Here is a 19,418-nt window from a genome sequence, read left to right as displayed (position 1 = left end):
CAGGAGAAATTTTAATGTGGTCTTCATCTTGTATACCTGTCCTTTTTCTTTTCTTTTCTTTTTCTTTTTCTTTTTTTTTTTTTTTTCTTTTGTATCAGATTGAACCCAGGGTGGTATTAATCACTGAGCCACATCCCTAATTTTATTTAGAGACAGGGTCTTGCTAAATTGTTTAGAGCCTCACTAAGTTGCTGAGGCTGGCTTTGAACTTGTAATCCTCCTATCTCAACCTCCTGAGCTGTTAGGATTACAGGCATGCACCACTATGCCAGCTACCTGTCATCTTTGGAAGATGCTGTATGGTGTTCTTCACACACTGATGACAAGAAACCCACCTGGTATTTGAGTAAATGCTCAGGACCAGACCTGTATTTTAACTTCTGGACACTGGCATGAACCCTTTTATGGGCAATGTACTGCAGCAGCAGCTGATTTTAAAACTTTCTTGGCCTGGTGGAGGAATTCAGGCAACTGATGAGGATACTTTGCTGGAGTATTTCCTAGGAGTAAGTGATTAGGTGGACAGCTCTTTTGTAATAGCATCTTTTTCAGAGAGAAGAGTGGCAGCTAGTGCTGCCAGGTGGCAAAGGGATCTTCAAATCAGATATCTTAGCATTAAGAGCAGGAAGCGATTAGGACTGGTCAAAATCAGTCATTTTACAGAAAAGAACACTGAAATTCAGAAAGTTGAATGGACTTAACTCAAGGGATAGCAGAAACTAACAGTTTCCTATCCAATATCTGTCTCCCCTTCTTCCTCACTAACCGTTGATGTTGTTTTAGAGTGGCAATATTCCCAGAGCACTATAAACGCCCTCCCAGTCTTCTCTGCAACCAGGGGTATACATATGACCCAGTTCTTATATTGAGGAGGTGTAAGATAAAGTTGGATGGGGTTGCAGGCAGGGAAAAGTTTTTTAAGGGGAAACACTTGGCCTGTATGTCCTTGTGTTTCTCCCTTCCTCTTGCATGTAGTACAGATGTAAGATTAGCTTCTCAGATCTAATACAGTGTCTTTAATCATGTGTGAGAGTCCATTCTGGGTGTGAAAAACCTTTACTTTTAGAGCAATAGCTCTCTCTGGTAACCCATCAAGTATTACTAATATTGGAAAAGAATCCATTCATGGATGCTACAGATTTTTATGAATTCTACTGTTTTCCTTATGGAAGCAAGAGCACAAAACTTGAGGACAAGAAAGATCTAAGCTCTAGTCCAAGAAACATTGTGATGTGTCTTACCTTCTGCAGGGCCCTGACTGTGAACATCCAGCACACTAATTGTTGTTGCTTGTTCTAAGTAGCTGGCAGCTCACAGAGGAGAGTAGCACTCTGAAGAAGCAAAGTTTTGGTACAGCAGTTAAGCAACATTACTGGAGCATTAAGGAGAAGTGTACTAAAGGGGTGGGGGATAGTGGGGAGGAGGGGAGGAAAGGAGAGAGTATCTGGGCCAAAGAGGAGAAATTTAAAAAGGACTGAAAGGAGAGGCAAAACAAACAAAACCTATGGTTTATTGAGCCTGGCAAACTCGCAGGTGCCTGTAAAATAGGTCATTTCCACACACCACCCTGCCTTCTGATGCCCAACCCACGGCAAACTCTGCCAACCTGCTTAAGAAAAGTGGTTTCACTCTTGTAGTAAATCTTGTTCTTGTCTAATCTAATTATCACTGGCAGTTTTTTCCTTTTAATTAAAACTCAAGCCCTTATCCTTTTCTCCTTTTCAAGAAAGATAAGAGATTGCCCAGAGCAGAGTAATAGACTGACTTTGTTTAGTCTTTTCTTTTCAAGAGAGGTAAAGATTGGCAGGTATGGTCTAAGAGGTCATTTCAGCTGCAGTCTTCTAGGGAAGCTGCTATTATAAATAGAAGTATAAAATGAAAGAAACTGCTCTGTTAAACTCAATCAAGGAAACAATTAGAAAAGTGAGTGGATAGTAACTGAAGGTGAGAGCCTCCAGGAGCCTTGCTGTCATTTTTTTTTTTTTTTTTTTTTTTTTTTTTTTTTTGTTGGTATTGTTAAGGGAAAGTCGAGAATCAAGAGGATATGGAGATACCATCGACCTTACACACTTAGAGTGTTTAAAATACAATCCTTTTATTTGTTCTCATCTCAGAAGCCCTGGGCTTGGTCTTTGTTACCTATTGGATTTCAGGAAGGCTGACTTGAGATGCGGTGTTGCCATTTCCTGGGCCTTTTTTTTCTCCGGAGCTAGCAGCCAGATCCTTTGTTGTGCCTCCTCTGCATTCATTTTTCTCTGCCCTCACACCTCCAGACAGTGTGATGGGGATGTTTCCTGGTCTTTTCGCTGGGAGGCCGGGACCGTCAGCCTCCCTGGCGTGCGACCGAGGACCAATTTAAAAAGCCAGTGGGGGGGTCGTAGCTGGGTCCGCGCCACGCCGGGAGCGGACCCGCTTTGTGAGCGCGTTTGTTTGTCTCCACGGCTGCAGGACCGCTGGCGCGAGGCGCGGGCCGCGACCCCCGAGGAGGCGGGGCCTCTGCGCGCCAGCTCCGCCTGGAGAGGGTTTCACAGTCGTCGCCGCCCTCATTTGTTCGGTTAGATCGCGCTGCCCCGACGCTTCAACCAGAGCCAAGCACACCGGACAGGGCTGCCCAGGAGTCGTCTGTAGCCTTCATCCCACCCAATCCCTCTTCGGACGCTCGTCCTCCACTTCTTCACTTTTCCTCATTAACAGCATACTGGAGGGGCGCTTGGCAAAACTCAAACCAAAAACAGAGAAAGGAGAGGGAAGAAAAGAAAAAGAATTCCATGAACCCGTTTCGGTTCTCCAGAGTTTGTGAAGGGTCGTAACCATGTCGGAGTCGGGGGAGATAAGTGAATTTGGCTACATCATGGAATTGCTAGCCAAAGGCAAGGTAAGTGCTCGGGCGCTCGGTGTCATGCCCCGCGTCCTTACTCTGGGTACTGTCGGCCCTGTAGCCACCGGTCCGTTTCAGCGTCTGGGGAGGACGGGGGCTAGACCCCATGGTCCGTGCCCGCAGCCCAGGCGTCCCAGCTGCTGCAGAATGCAAAGTAGCAGCCTTTTCTTTATTGCGAGGCATCACTGAAATGAACCGTGGGACACTTTGGAGCGCGTTAGGAGCCAGCTGGGTGACAGCGGGGGCGAGAGCCCACTGTGCAAAGATATGGGGACGATGACCACTCGTTGGTCAAGGGGACTCTCCCTTACGCACCCAAGGCTGCCCAAGCGTGGTGACTTCGAGTGGGTGACCTCCCCTGTCAAGGCGTGGAGGCGGAGGGAGGGTCTAACCCACCAGCGAATAGGCCTGGAGGGCGGGGTCGGATTCAGCTCCCAGTCTGTGGTTGTGGAGGATAAATAGCAGCAGCAACCCAGATCGCCCTGCCTTGGCGTTTTCAGCGCTTCTTCCAAGTCCTTAGGCGCTCCCCCAGGTAGGTAACGTTTCAAGCCGCCTCCTTTTAGTGGGTAGAGGGGATGCTGTAGGAGCCAGATGTCAGCTCCGCACCTGTTCTGAACCCTTTGGGGACCTAGGAGCGGTGGGTGGCTCTCGGCGACCACTCCCTTAACTCCGTCAGGAGAAGCCTGTCCAGGGTAGAGAACCTTGCAAGAAGCTGGGCTCCGTAGAGCATAAGAAAAACTGCCCAGAGAGCCTTCTAAGTGGTTTGCAAGCTGGACGCGTCGGGAAATAACTGAGGCAGCACCGCTCACTACCCACCCGACTCAGGTGGTGAGAAGGTGGTAAATGGCATTTGCTTTTGCCCTCTACGCTTGGAGAGAAAAGAGCAGAACCCAACACCCTGCGCGCAGTCATCAGAAAAGAGGATGATGAACCCTTGAAACTTCAGTTCCACACCCCACTAAGTCCAGCCGACGGTATAGAGCGGGGAGTAGTTTTAGTTTTAAACCAGATGGTGACTAGGAGCCCACAGGACTCTTTAGAGTCCCAAGTGAACCAACACCTCCCTGACTTCTCCTATTCTCCAACGACCGAATACAGTCATCTGAAATAGTATACATTAACATTTCCAAGGTGTGGAGTGAAGGGTCCCTCGGAGCACCGCTTCAATTTATAGACCGGGGCAGAAGTACAAATGGAGGATCCTTGCTCTACTTCTTTCCATCTTGCATCTCAAGGGATATTCCGCGTGTGCAAGAGAACACCCTGGCCCGTACATCCAGGCTCTTCCTGGTCTCAAACCTTTCCACCATCTCCAGACCTAAAGTATGCACCGCAGCCCCCTCCTCCCTCTAGAAATGGACCCCGCCCCCAGAGAAAGAAGTACAGAAGATAGGCTTGGCTCCCAGCGAAGAGGAGCACAGCCAGAGGAAGGCCAGAACATGAGTCTTTGGAGAGCAGGATGCACAGACCGACGCTGACTGCCCAGTTCTAAGTACCAGTGCCTGACAGGGACATCTGTTTGGGAGCTGGGGGGTGAGAGGATGCCTTTTGTTTATCTCAAACAGACACTCTTGATAAGATGGTGAAGAGGATGATAAATAGGTGAGTTTAGGCTTATGTTCAGGCATTCTTCAAAATAAGACAGAATTGTATTAGTTGGTTAACTAATACACTTGCATCCAAACTAATCAATTGCATCCAAACCCAGAAATTCTGAGGGAATATTTCTGGGGTGGGCCTAGGGATGGGCATGTTAACACCACCAACATGGGTGACCATGAAGCAGCTGAACTTACCACAAACATTAGATGGAGAGGTAGGGCATACCATTAGTGAATACTGAGACACGTTAGAATAAATTGAGGTACACAAAAACAGAAACAGTCCCCTCAGAACAGCAATGTGTTCATCACCATGTGCTCTTTGTCGTGAAAACAAAATTATCTTCTCGTTTTCTGCACTGGTTTCCTCTGCCTCTCATTGTTGACTAGTCAGAGTTTCTCTGGGCTTTAGCAGGGGGCCACACCTAACTTCCATAGCAGGGAGGCCAGGTGTCTCTTGGACATCTCAAGTTAGACAGCAAGCTCCCCCAGTAAGAGCACAGAACAGTTCCTCTCTCTATTTTTTTATTGGGTTGGAGGGATCAGGAGTTGGCTCCTAACCAACTCAAGTTTATTACCTACCCACTCTTCTTAGCCCCCATCTCCGTTTAAAACCCCTTGTTTTGTGCACACAGACTTTGGACACCTAATATTAGCCATGAAATAACAAATCTTTGAGACTGACTTGCTTTATTTTCCTCTGAGGAGTTAGGTTTCACTTTGTAGTTCAGGCTTGTAATGTAATGAATAATGTGAAACTGGTCTAATTATGAAAGTAAAAGGAGATTAGAGGCCTATAGTCTGCCAGTGTTCTCCCTGGTCTCCCAAAGTCGAGACCAGTGAGTGACATCATAATAATTTCTTTCACTTTTCCTTCAGATGTTGTTTAATTCTCGTAGGACTTCTCAAATTGTACATAAGTTAATTTAAAATACATGGCTTTAAAATCTTACAAAATTAATACGTGCATGTTGCAAAGTATTCTAACTTTTCAGAAGACTTTACAGAGGAAATGCTGGAGGTTCATTCCCACTTTCAATCCATTGCTCAGTGGCAGCAATTTATGTGACTCTTTCAAATTAAATTAACTTATTACGTATTCACTGATGTGGGAGGTGAGCCTTTCCTCTTAGGGTAACCTAAAACCCACGTGTTAAACTTGATCGGCTTATTTTACTCTTACTGTGATGCTTACTTTAATATTTAAAGTACACAGTAATCTCTACCATTGCAATCTTTCAGCTCATCAAACAATACTATATAGGTACACAGTAGCAAAAAGTCTTATAATTCTCAAGAGTTTTAAAAATCAATATAAATGTATTCCCCTGTATTTCACTATCAGTGAAACTTTTGCCGTTTCTGAAATTTGCTTCTTTTGCAACTCATCTCTTTGGATTTAGGAAGAGCTTTTCCAATCTGTGGTCAATATCCAAGATTACTCAGGCAGTATTTTCAAACTGCTTTGATCTCTTCAAAGATTTGCCTCATTAATTTTTTATCATCTTTATATACCTCTTCTCTTAGACTATCATGCATTATTTTGGACTCAAACAATGAAGATTTGACGATAAAGAATATAGCATTTAAGTCTAATATACCTATTTATATTTCTAGTATTTATCATATTTATGTTTACATATAAATATCCAAAAAATACTTCTTGTTTCTCAGAGTTTAATACTTACTGTTTGGACACATTTAAGGAGTAGAATAGTGTGAACAAATTAAAGGGGCTTTGGAAAGCTCACATTTAATTTTGTTAGAGAAACAAGCAATGATACCATTATGTGGTGAATTATTAACTTTGAACATCTTTGAGGCACATAAAATTCGAGAATTTTTACGAACATAAAATTGACTCTAAAACGAGATAATATTTATACTCTGAAAGAATTAGGTTTAGAATATTTTTAAATCCAGACTAATGTAAAGTCGTAAATGTCTCCTGGGACCAAACAAAAAAAACACCAAATGAGGTGTTTCAGAAGGCTGAATAGATAGTTGCTCACACAGCTGAAACTTAAGCTGGGGTGATAAAGGTAAGGTGTGTCCACTGTAAAGTATTCTTCAAAATATTTTTTTATACATTGGGATGGAGTGAAATGTGAAGGGTAGGGAAGAAGATTTAGAGTTTTGCAATATCATTTGAAAATAGCTAATTTCATGACTCTCATAATTTTTCTCTTTTTAAACTATATTGTTCTAAATTTTTTGAGGATAAAGGGATCTCCTAAACTACACTGTAAAAGAATGAGCTGGATATTTTGTGAAATTATAAATTACATCTTTTATACATATCTGTGGGCAATGCAAATAATGATGCTAGGGTAACATTCAGTTTTCAGTCTGACTGTTTGATATCTAGCCATGCAATTGTAAGCATATTACTTAATCTCTGGGTAGTGGCAGAGAGGTGTGATGGTTTCTACCTGTCCCCTCTGAAGAGAATCAAACTCGTTTCACAGGATTATTATAAGGATTAATGAATATGTTATATGAACTTCCTACTATTATTACTGGCACATAATAGACCCTTAGTAAATAATTAGCTATTATGGTAACAGGGTTAGATCTTGAGATATCTTATATCTAAACTGCATGATCATTAGTAAGTGGAGGTAGAATTTCCAGGTAAAATACAGACTATAAAGTAAAATTTGCATTTCATATCAACAACAAATAATTTTACTATAGGTATGTTTCATGCAATTTCTGGGACATATTTATGTAAAAAATTCTCAGAACATATCTGAAATTCAAATTTTACTGGGTGTGCTTTGTTTCTATTTGCTCACTCTACAACTCTGAGGATGAAGGATAATAAGGTTTGGCTAAAGGGGACCTTCTAGAAAACTTTAAAATATTACCAGTGTTGTTCACCTCAAGTGACCCCTTCCTTTGCCCATCAGTTATGCAGCAAGCACAGTCTGGCTATTATCAGAAAAAAGTCTGCTAGAGCAGCAGTGTGTTCTCTCGTTTTCCCAGTTTCAAATTATTGGTCTGGTGTTGCTGTTTAGTAGCTAAATACCTACTGGATTTTGTCTTAAATGAAAGCTTAAATGGTTGGAGAGGTAAGAGTTACAAAATGTCAAACATCAGTGGATGTCAAACATCAGTGGTATGAAATGAGAGTATGTAATTGAGTTAAATCGAGCAGATAGACTCTTAAGTGCTAAGGGGGTTCAAGAGTAAGGAGAGACAATCAATGTAAACTAGATTAATGAAGGAGGCTCTAGAATTGTCGCTTGAAAGATGAGTGGGATTTGGCCAGGCAGTGGAAATCTAAACTTCCTGGCTCTCTGGACTCCTCTCCCCTGACTTTGTTCCCATAGAAACACTTTATGACTGGTAAGTTGGCATGTCAGAGGCTTGGGTCAATAATTGATAGACGACGCCATTCATTATGGCTTTACCTTTAACTTCCTAATTCCCAGCAGTATGGACAGTCTGTATGCCCCTGTGATTTACTTAATTTCTATTTACCTTATTTCCCTGAAGTCCAGGACTCTCTTGATTTTATACCAGTGTTGCAAAATGACTGGGGGTTCCCAGCAGGGCCAAGGTGTAGGGGTATGTGGTCATATCACTTTGTTTCTCTTTCTTGCTAAGGACATATTAATAGAATGATACACAGAGTGTCTGATCTCAGACAAACAATTCATATGTGAAGAGACTAGGTCAGCTTAATGAGTAGTATATAACCTACAAGTAACAAGTTTGTATTTTAAAAATCAAATAATGAATGTGTACTGAGCCTCTGTTTTACCAAAACCTGAGTTGTGTATATATGTTTGAGGCCTAGAAGGGCTTGTTGACTTTTTGGACTTCATGAAGAAGGTAGATGTAAGACAGTTCACACTTCTGTTATGAAAGATCAAATGAGTAACACCAACAAGTGCAAGACATCACAACGAATTCAAGAGTTGAAGGTCTGTGGACTTGGTGAGTGATAGGAATGGGCTCGGCTAACTTCTCATGAATTTTGACCCAGATTTTAAAAGAAACTATTGAAAAAAAGGTGCTAGGATTCCTAACTGGGAAGGGATAGGTGCCAGGGTACAACCATTTCTCTGTAAAAGTCAGGGGACAATCATTTCTCTGTAAAAGCCTTTAAAAGCTTTAATGTCTACAGAAAATATGGCATTCCCAGCCCTCTATCCTTTATCTGACTTATTTTGTGTTATTGCAAGTTTATCATCCCTGTAAACCCTGCCACCAACAGGGCTGGTGTACACATGCACATACATATATATCCTCTCCTCCTTACATTCACAAGCCAAGCTGCTTGTGGTCCAGCACTATAGCTTATTCTGCCTCTTTCTGATTGAACTCACAAGGATAATATTGCCCATATAGGAAGTCAACTGTAAATACCTAATGGCCTGTGGCACTGTAGGCATGCAGAGAGGAGTCTCAGGTTGGGCAGGGGAGTTTGCCAGGAGGATGAGAAAGAACAGAATCTGAGGAGAAACAGTATGATTTGAAGGTTGACCAGAGGTAGAGAGGAAAGAGGAAAGGATATTCAAACACACACACACACACACACACACACACACACTTACTTACAGAATTTTAACTGAAGAACTGGGAAGGGTCTTGGTGCTTGTATGTGGGAGACTAGGTTGTGTGGGAGTTGAGAGAAGTTGATGAAAGCATGGACTGTTCCAGCAAGATAGAAACCATGAGGGAACTGGGAAGTGGAGGTTTTAAATGGTCATTTTCATATTTGCTCTCATCTTACCAATGTACTCCTCCATGTTTTTTGCTTTTAAAAGTATATACATTAAATAGAAAGGATGTTTTTACATAAATGTTTTAGAAGCGAACCATGCACACATTAAAAATGCAAATACCAAACTAAACCCTGCACTCCTGACTCCATCCCCTTACTTCTCTGCAATAATGTGAATACTTTTTGTGCTTTAGAGACACTTATTTTATTTAACTGTCTGTACAAGCACATATGCCGGCCTGAATGTTTTTGTCAAGAGTGGCAGCATATAGAATTCATACGACTTTACATTTTAAAAACACTGTATTTTAGGCATTCTTTATTATCAGTACATTCATTTTAACTGCTGCATAGTATTTCCAGGTGTGGAAACACATTATGGAAGATAAGTAGTTACTACAAGTTCCCAAATAGGATCTATGTATGTATGCGTATTTTTTTGTACACATGCAATAAGAAAATCTTAGCTAAAAATAACTTTGTAAAAATGTGTTAAAAATTTTTGCAAAATTTCCCTTCAAATAAGCTGTACCAATCTACACTGTCACAAAAAGTTTGAAAGTGCCTAGTTTGGTAAGGTTTTTTTTTTTTTTTTTTTTTTTTTTTTTGTGGTGCTGGGGATTGAACCCAGGGACTTGTAGCTTACCAGGCAAGCACTCTACCAACTGAGCTATCTCCCCAGCCCTTGGCAAGTGTTTCAACATAATTTTTTGAACTTGTTAAATAGGTGAAACTGTTTCCTTGAAGTTTGATTTGCATAACAGAAGGCCTTTAAAATTTATTGTATTGTCTATACAAGTTTATCTTTGGTTCATTTCACGAAACAGTCTACTCTCTTTTACCCTGCCAACTAGTAATTTTTTGGACCCACAACACTATTCAGGTGTGTTGATGTGGAATTACAACCTGTGGGGACTTATTTAACCCAAAGCTCAGTATTAGAAAAGTCTTATTACTTCAATGGTTGAGCCTTTACAAATCTATTTAGGCTCGTGGCATAGGGCACGATTTAGGTACCCAAATAACACAGGCATTTGCCGTTTTCCTCATTTCCCTGTTGATTAGGACTCTTGGGAACCCTAGGGAAGAAAGAAGCCCTCTGGGGTCTATCACCTGCGGCCATGGATCCGAATCAGAACAACCCAGTCTTGCTTGAAAAGGCGCTTATCCTCTCTGCCCCTCATCTGTAAATTGAGGATATTCCATTAAAGCTAATTGCAGTAGTTCCTTGCTGTTCTCAGTTCTACACTACTACCGTCATTTAGCTGCCGGGTTGGAGAAGAGGCTACCGCTGCTGTGGGAAGACAGCGGAACTTGCCACACCGAGACCTCTCCCAAACAGGAAATTAAAAGTGGGAAGCATTTCAAAACCTAAACGAGATGCGTCTCTACAGCTCTGTGGTCCCTTCACCCAGTTTAGGGCACCGGTTCTTTCAGTCTAATACTGGAAAGGCAGTGGTGTGATCTAATAATAGTTTCCGACAATCCCAGGTTAACTTACTCTCCCTGCGAGCAAGAAGAAACGTGCCTGAATCCTGGCAGATGAAACTAACTCCACTAAGTCTCTGCGTGCACATGCAGCTCAGGACCCTCTGCCCTCTATTCTTAGGGGAGAAAAATATGGGGTGTTGCGGGCTTGGGGCACTCCCTTGCCCCTATCTCTTCAATTCAATTCTTGAGCAGCACTCGGGAGCGGAACTCCTACCCCGCGGGCTGTCTCCTTGCCACTGGGCAGGAACGTGTGGTGCGTGACGGGACCGCGCCCTGGTAAGAAGCAGCAGAAAGCAGTGTTCATCCATCACTGCGGGAACGTGAGGTTCCACGAGAAGCCAATCAAGTCGCCAAAGAGCGAGAAGAGTCGGGCGAGGACGGAGACCCAAGGGGGTAAATCCCCAAGCCTGGCATTGCGGGCGGTGGCGGTGGGAGTGGGCGGGGTCTCGCTCTGGGCACCTCGGGAGCGCGGCTCTGTGGTGCCCTCGCCCCCTCTGCTCAGTTCAGAGCCAGGGGGTGCTGCTAGTTTGTAGTGTCTGGAACCGCGCTCTGGGAAAGCCCGCGGGGAAAGTAAAGTGAAGCACCAAGGGGCGCGCCGACGCGGGTGGCGAGGGATGCGGCGGCTGCATCCTGCCGCAGCACAGCGGGACCGCGCCACCCGGGCCCCGCCCCGGCGCCGCCCTCCGCTCCACCGCCCTCACTTCCGCCCCTCGAAGCTTCCTACCCCCGAGGGGGCAATGAGCCGCGGCCTGGGTGGGAGTGAGGGGCCAAGGAGCGGGAGGGGTGACGGCGGAGAACGCCGGGACCCCACGCGGAGCCACACCCACCGCTGGCCCCGGGCCCCCGCCGTCCCGGGCGCTCCGCTGCCTGCCGCCCCGCCCTCTTTGTGCGGCGGGCGCTGTTGCCTGGGCGACGGCCCCGCCCCGGCCCGCCCCGGCCCCGCCCCCGCGGCGCCCCGCCCTGGTCTCCGCGCGGCCGCTCGCCCAGCTGCAGTCCGCAGGAGCCGCCGCCGCAGCCGGCCGTGGGGCGGGTTTCCCGGGGCCGTCGCTGGGAGCAAAGCTGACTCTCCCGCGCCTGTGCTTTCGCCTGCCCGCCCCGGCTTTTCCTCGCCGCGTCGGTCCGCTGGCCGGATCCGGCTGACCAGCTTGCCCTCCGGCTCTGAACCGAGGCTCCACCGTCGCAGGGACCCGCCCACCAGACCCTGCCTGGGGCCGCCAGTCTGCCTGTTTGGACTGCCGTTGATGACACCTGGCAGAAGGCTACCATGGAGGGGGATGCTTCAGAGACTCTGGTGAGTGGGGGCCGAGCGCAGCCGCCTCTCGCCTCGGTGGCGGCGCGCGGGGACCCCCGGGGCTTTCTCTGCCCTCCGCCCGAGCCGGGAGCGAGTCTCTCCTCCGGAGCTGCGAGAGCTGCCGTGTAGTGGCCCCGCTTCCTCTTCGCCTGCCCCCGCGGGGCACTGGTTCCGCCATCCCCGCCCTTTATTAAACACGTTGGGCGGGTGGGACTTGTCATCCCTTGGGCCCAGTGGAGGGCGCGGGTAGGTGATTGGTGATTGCCCACCTAAGCACCTCAGGGAATCCCAACAGGGCTCTTTAAGTGGATTCAGGTTGGAGAATTTGCTTTAGGGAGTTGGGTGCGTGACCCGCCCCGCTTTGTCTGGGAGCGTCTTGGGGCTCTGGAGTCCCCGCCGCCTCCCGCGGCGGACCCTATCCAGGTGCTGCCGCAATGAGCGAAGGCTTTTTGGCTTTGCCTCCTTGCTGGGCGGGGCCTGCTGGAGTCCTGGCAGCCGTCTAGGAGTCGTGTATACACACTTACTCCGAAGTTTTTCATTGAACACCTTTGAAGAGCGAATGAGCCTCTACATCACATTTCTCTTAGATTGTTTCCCCTTTAATACAAAAAATGGACACTTAATTTTTCTTTTGTGTAAGAATTATTTTATTGTGATTATAAAGCCAAGTTCAAGACAGTGAATGGTTCATGTACAAGAAAAATGGATTTTAGATCTTCTTCCAGTGAGAAGTAAACCTTCACCAAGTTATTTTATACACAGATGGGGTATGAAAATCAATTTTGGGCATTCAGTGCAATATTTTCTTTCATGTTATTGTCAAACTCTCTATGTAATGAGATAAACTGAATATCCTGTATCTTTAGTGTGAATTGTAGGTGTGGTTATCTCATTTACAGATTTATTAAAATCCTGACATTTGGGCCTTTAGAAAATATTTCAGTGATGTAGCAAGAGAACTACGTTGAAAGACAGTGATAAAAGCAGTTGACTGTAGTGTTAATAAATCGTTAAGGATTGTTAAAATCCTTTGTGACACTTTAAGGGAAATAGTTTAGCATGCATTTTTGTTTAAGGTAAGTTATACTCCATGCATATATGTCAAAATACACTCTATTGTTAGGTATATATGAGAAGAACAAATAAAAAAAGAAATGTTAAAAAAGATACATGGATTAATCCAATTTTAACTTTCCATGGATTTCTACTAATTGAAATCATTGTAAGGTTAAGAATTGAAATGAGGTTCTCATTTCAAGAGTCCTTTAATGTTGGACGTCATTTAAATTGCAGAGATGCTGACAATAGATACATAGCATTTGAATTTCAGGTTATTTGAGGAAACACATAGGGCAAGGAAGGGAAAGCAGTGTGACTTTGTTCAACTTCTTTAGGTATAAGAATCTAAAATGTTTCTCATTTAAAGAAATAATGGAAGCCTATAGTATTGAAGCACTTAAATGATGCCTTTTAGTCCTCTACATCCTTTTAATATTCATTAAGTGCTTTTATGGTAACAGCTTTGATATATAGCATGAGGGCCTCATGCATTTTAGCTGCATTACAGCATATGAAAAATGGTCATTTAATGCACAAAATTGCTGATAATTCAGCTTGTAAATAGATTTCAACTAGGATTCTGTGAACATACAGGCTAGCCTAATTTTTGTCAGCTTTTGTTATTTGGCAGTCTCAAAACTGAATGTGCCAAGTAGGAATACAATCTGTTCTTAGTGTTATATTTAAACTACTTTATTAAAGTAATTACTTTTAGAATATTACTGAAGTCCTAAATCAGTGAGTTATTCATGATGATTTGAATGACTTTTTAGTTTTTGATAGAATATTATGGTCCCCTGATATTTTCTGCCAACTTTTCCTCTTATACTTTCATTTCTTTTTGTCTCATGTCTGATCTTTTTTTTTTTTTTTTCCATTACTGGGGATTAACCCAGGCTCTCACATGTACTAGGGAAGTGCTCTACTGTTGAGCTAGTATCCAGGCCTTTTTTTTTTTTCTTTTTTTTTTTTGGGGGGGGGGACAGGTTCTTACTACATTTCCCAGGCCAGATTTGAATTTGAGATTCTCTTGCCTTAACCTCCCCAGTAACTGGAATTACAGATGCCTGCCATATTGGATTCTCAGTTCTGAGCTAACGATCTTGAAGGGAGGTTGATGGCATGGAATTGGGTAGTCTGAGGGAGCTTCAGATTTTAAAAAAGTCTCTTAATTCTCTTAAACCACATGCCTTTCTACAAGAGGCTATAAGCATGTTAATATATTGCTGTCTAAGAGCTTTTGACTGATTTTTTTTTTCATTTTAAGGTGACTATTAAGAATATCGAAAGAGAGCTCATTTGCCCAGCATGCAAGGAGTTGTTTACCCACCCACTGATTCTCCCTTGTCAACATAGTATCTGTCATAAATGTGTAAAAGAACTCTTACTGACTCTTGATGATTCATTCAATGATGTGGGATCAGACAACTCCAATCAGAGCAGTCCTCGACTTCGGCTTCCCTCTCCTAGCATGGATAAAATTGACAGAATTAACAGACCAGGTATGTGGCAGGACCTTGGGTTGGGGCTGGTATGAGGAACTTATAGATATATGTTTAGGTATAACTGTGTAAATAAAATTGTTTTCATCATTTTGTATTTTAATTTTTCCAGGTGGATAAATTAAAACTATAATTAATAATGGATTACCCCCAATTAAAATGTGAGAATGAATTCTTGTGTTTTGATATGCACTTAAAGCATATGTTGGATATTGAACACTAACTTTGTGATAAACCTCTTATTAACTGTGTCTGTGTTTTAGGGGATGTGCTGACCCTGTGGTATCCTTGATATGATAAATAACGAACTAGTGAGATACTTATTAGAGAAATATTCATATATGATAATAACCAAATAAATACTGCAGAATTAAAAAGGGAACTACATAATGGTTAGTCCTGGAAAACTTTTTATAGACAAATTATTTGGTATCATATGAAAGTTTTATTTTCTTTAGCCATTTTTAATCCACTTTTTTAAAATAAGAATTTTGAACATCACAAATAGTATAATTCTGTAACAATGTATAGAAGTAGATCTGATATGATGCAGAGCACATATATTTTACCTTTATTATATTACCAACATTTCAATTGTTTCCTATTGAGATAGTGGTACTAATAGACAGCTATTGCAGGATTAATATATTACAGAATTAATTTAAAATCACTGGAGATGCTGAAATTCTTAGTACAAAAGTCAGTACCAAGGTAGGTTAAAAACACCACATCCTCCAGGTAAACATGTAGTACGTGAGTGGCCATAAATTCCAGACTTCAGAGCTTCAGCTCTGCCCAATTTGAACCTTGAGATTTTAAGTTCAATCCTCTGTGTGTTTCTTTCTCTTGTAGTATAGGAGTAACCTTTTAATCATGTAAACATTTTTTTTTTTCAGAGAAGGATATTTTTCTCTAAGTTGCATTTTAAGGACTATCATCTTTTTTTGGCTCAACCCTAAAATATGGAGTCTTCTTGTGTGGTATTTATATCTGTGTTCCATCAGAGTGGATAATTTTCCTTTAAGGGTGATACTATGCTATGTTGAAAATGTGTTTTTCTTTAAATTTGAATTACTAATTACTTGGAAGATATTTTACACATATAAAAATTGTATGAGTATACCAATAAAGGAGCATTTAGCAAATGCGAGATGGCAGGGACGATGAACACAGAGAGGATTGTGTTCTTTGTAAAGTCTTTACATTTATGTTTTCCTCCTGACTATAAATCAGGCACACTGAGGAAGGGAAAAAGACAGTTATCACAACAGATAAAACTTGATATTCTAATTATAGATTTTCTTTATTTTGGTAGGGGGTACTGGGGATTGAACTCAGGGGCACTCAACCACTGAGCCACATTCCCAGCCTTATTTTGTATTTTATTTAGAGACAGTGTCTCAGTGAATTGCTTAGCACCTCACTTTTGCTGAGGCTGGCTTTGATCCCGTGATCTTCCTGCCTCAGCCTCCCAGGCCCCCCAGATTACAGGCTTGTGCCACCACGCCCAGCTCTAATGATAGATTTTCATTGGCTGGTTGGGGGATCCTTGCCTGATAGACCATTCAAAATTTAATTTTGTATATCAATACTCAGCACAGACAATTAAGTAGAGTATTTCTACCTAAAAAATTGGTTGCACTCATATTTCATGAAATCTTGCATTTTATGTGGGCTTTTAATATCTAGATGTTTTTAGGAACAGAGTACTCTGTAGGTGTTTAATATTTGAATGGATGCTAAATGACAAACCTCTGCTACAATATTCATACAGAAAGCACAGCATAGTAAAAAATAAATAATAATGCAATAATAGTGGCGTTTTTCCAAAACAATCGCTCCATTCCATATATCCCACTGTGGAACAAGAATTCATTTCTACCATATTTGTGCTAAGTTAAAAATAGTTACTGAGGTATTCCCCTCTCTTCTATATAAAGAAGATGGGTTATATCCTGACGAGTGAGTTAGGATGGTGAGGAGTTTGAAAACTTCTGTAAAGAATAATTACAGGAGATAAGAGTGTTTGACATGGAAAAGGATGACTGTAGACTGTGATGGCCATGAGAGTGAGTGGGCTGCTTAATCATATCTGACCCTGTCACTAGAAGTACTTAAATCAGGTGTTAATTTTTAGGTTACACGCATAATAAATACAGAACCTTTCTTCATTTTACTTTTTTGGTATAGATGCAAAGATGAATAATGCATTTTCCCACTAACTCAACTACTGTAAGAAAACCAGCAGCCAATTGATTCTAGACCTCCCTGTTGGCGACAGTGGACCATGGTTGGGACTATGGGGATTAGGATGGTTGCCTCATTCATTAGAGAGGGCAGAAGCTACTTGGCACCAAATGAATTATGTGGGATTGAGGGCACCAAATTGTCAGATTTACTATTTTGTCACAAACCTGGTAATGGTTTTTAATTGAAAATATTGGCAGTTAATTCAAATTGTTTAAGAACGCCATGCCGGCTCAACATAGGGCAAGACTGCTAAAACGTGTCTTTCACTCTGCCTCCTCCAGCTTTTGGGTCATCAGTGTATGTAGTCTTTATTTTAAATAATGTACAGGTGACCAATATCTGCTAATATTGTAGAGGGGGATTCTGCTTTGGGTAGTGTACTGAGCAACTTCTGTCATTGATCTGCCAGATTTCTCTAGCACTGAAGTTCTGTGTCTTATCTAATACCAACTGTACTCATTCAATCAACAAATATTTGAGTCCTCACTGGTTGCCAGATAAGACTAAACGCTGAAGGGGGAAAATGCCAAATAGGGATGAATAAAATAGACCTGTACTTCTGAAAAGGTGTATAATAAATAGCCTCGCATTGCACAAAGCTTCACAAGGGATACCAGATTTAGAGCATAATCCTTTGTCAAGCACACATACTGAGTAATTGAACAGATACATGAAGAGGACCTAAAAGGTAAGAATGCCCCAAATGTGGTAATCATTCCTGGAGGTTTGTATCAATAAATATAAATTTTAGGATTGTCCTCCACATGATCATATGATCATCAGGTTTAAACTAATGGAACTCATTGTATTACTGATGTACTGTTACTTACCCTCCGTTTGGACATTTGTCTGCAGTTTTTCTTTTTGTAGATTTGTGGATTCATGGGTCAGTAGTGTCACTAACCACCTCTTTTACTGACAGGCTTTTTCTTTATTTTTATCAGTTATACATACTTGAGAAGGAAAACAAACATTATTCACAGGTATTAGGATGGGAAGAATAGAATTCTAAAAAATATTTTTGCCATTGTTTTAATAAAGGATTAGATTTGGCTGTCCAGTGGAGTAGCCACTAGCAACATGCAGCTGTTGAGTGCTTGAAATATGGCTAGTTTGAAGTGAGATGTGCTGTAAGTAGAAAATGAATTTTAAAGACTTAGGATAAAAACTAAAATATTTATATTGATTACATTTTGAAGTGATAGTACTTTGAATATAGTGGATTAAATAACATTATCAAAATTAATTTCACTTGTTACTTTTTTTAATGTGTCAACTGGAAAATTTAAAATTACCTATATTTTGATTTTGGCTCCTGTATTTCATTTGGATAATGTAGCCTTAGACGCTTGATAGAGTTTTTAAAATAAAGAGTTCCTTCAAAGGAGTGTAAAGTTTGTATGTATAACACAATTGCATATTATGTAAAAAGAGCTGTATTGCCTCATGCTTCTAATCATATATGAGCAAGTTTTCCCTATTTTAATTTTCCTGAAATAAAAAATGGAAAAAATATACTCAGTTCTAGTAATGTTTATTTATAGAAAATATACCCAGTTTCAGTAATATTTATTTATAGCTTTTAGATCAGTAAAAAACAAACTTGAGAAATTGATTTTACTTTTTTTTCTGTTACCAGAAATAGGATTGTTTAAAAATACAAATCTATAGGACAAAGCATAGGTCTCTTAAGCACTGCACCAACAATGATGAATTCTGAATTCCATTAGCTTGAATGTTTTATATTGCTGGCTTCATAAATGCCATGTGTACTGGGAAAAACACATTTTTACTGTTAATTCAATAATTGTACTATGTGTGGGACACAGTTACTGCTTTATCTTTTGTTAACAAGTTGTGAATCTTCTCTTTGAAATTAAATTCTAAATCCAGCTTTCTGTTCATTGTTCACAGCTTCACAACGGAGATCTTTGGGGTGGAGAGGTAGAAAATGCTTTATTGCTTTTGTGGCCGCAGGCAGTATAGTGTTAGATTTAGATTGTTATCTTGTGTATATATAAGGTTCTTAAACATCAGTGGTCAAGTCTTCAAAATTATGTAGAAAGTGAACAAATTGGACTGAGATGACTTAAAGGTCAACAGGATTAAATTTTAAAGCAAGTTCTGATGTTTTGAAGGGGAGCACTGATTATTAGTGCTTGCATTTTGTCAGTGTACATAAGACATTTTTGAAGAAAATATGTATTACCTTTGCTTGTTTTTTTAATATATGGTAACTGAACATTCCTTACATTTACTTAGTGGAACAAAGCTTAATATAGCAACATTGGGGAAGGTAAATAAGCCAGTACTTTTCTCTTGTATTGGAAATTTTAATTAAACTCATTGATCATTTTTGCAGTTAATAACAATTGTTGCTTGTTATATGCATATGCTGTCTTTATAGGTTAATGTTTTTAACATATTTGGCATTAGGGTTTTAACTCTGAGGTCTTTACCCACTTGTGGGTAAATAATGTACCCTCCTTTTTAGGCTTTTTGAACTATTCTGTGTGAAAGATGGACCCAACCTATCAATTTTTTTTTTAATTCCAGTTGACCTTTAAAGTAAAATGGACTACTTTTCTTGTGAAATGCTGGTGGTACCCTC

The 19,418-nt window shown here is 41.5% G+C and overlaps 1 protein-coding gene across 1 annotated transcript in view; it reads left to right on the top strand.

The window, feature by feature from the left end:
- Positions 1-2,298: 2,298 nt before the first annotated feature.
- LOC306663535 (E3 ubiquitin-protein ligase TRIM36-like) overlaps positions 2,299-19,418 on the top strand; it is a 42,576-nt gene continuing 25,456 nt past the window's right edge. The window contains 2 exon segments of the mRNA XM_079143887.1: positions 2,299-2,875; positions 14,323-14,557. Of these exon segments, the coding sequence (XP_079000013.1) occupies positions 2,813-2,875; positions 14,323-14,557 (298 nt within the window). The 5' untranslated portion in view covers positions 2,299-2,812.

Source organism: Sciurus vulgaris (assembly GCF_902686455.1).
Source record: "Sciurus vulgaris genome assembly, chromosome: 6".
Lineage (NCBI taxonomy): Eukaryota > Metazoa > Chordata > Mammalia > Rodentia > Sciuridae > Sciurus > Sciurus vulgaris.
Note: the sequence above shows the minus strand (reverse complement) of the source record. Positions and strands in the feature narration are given on the sequence as shown.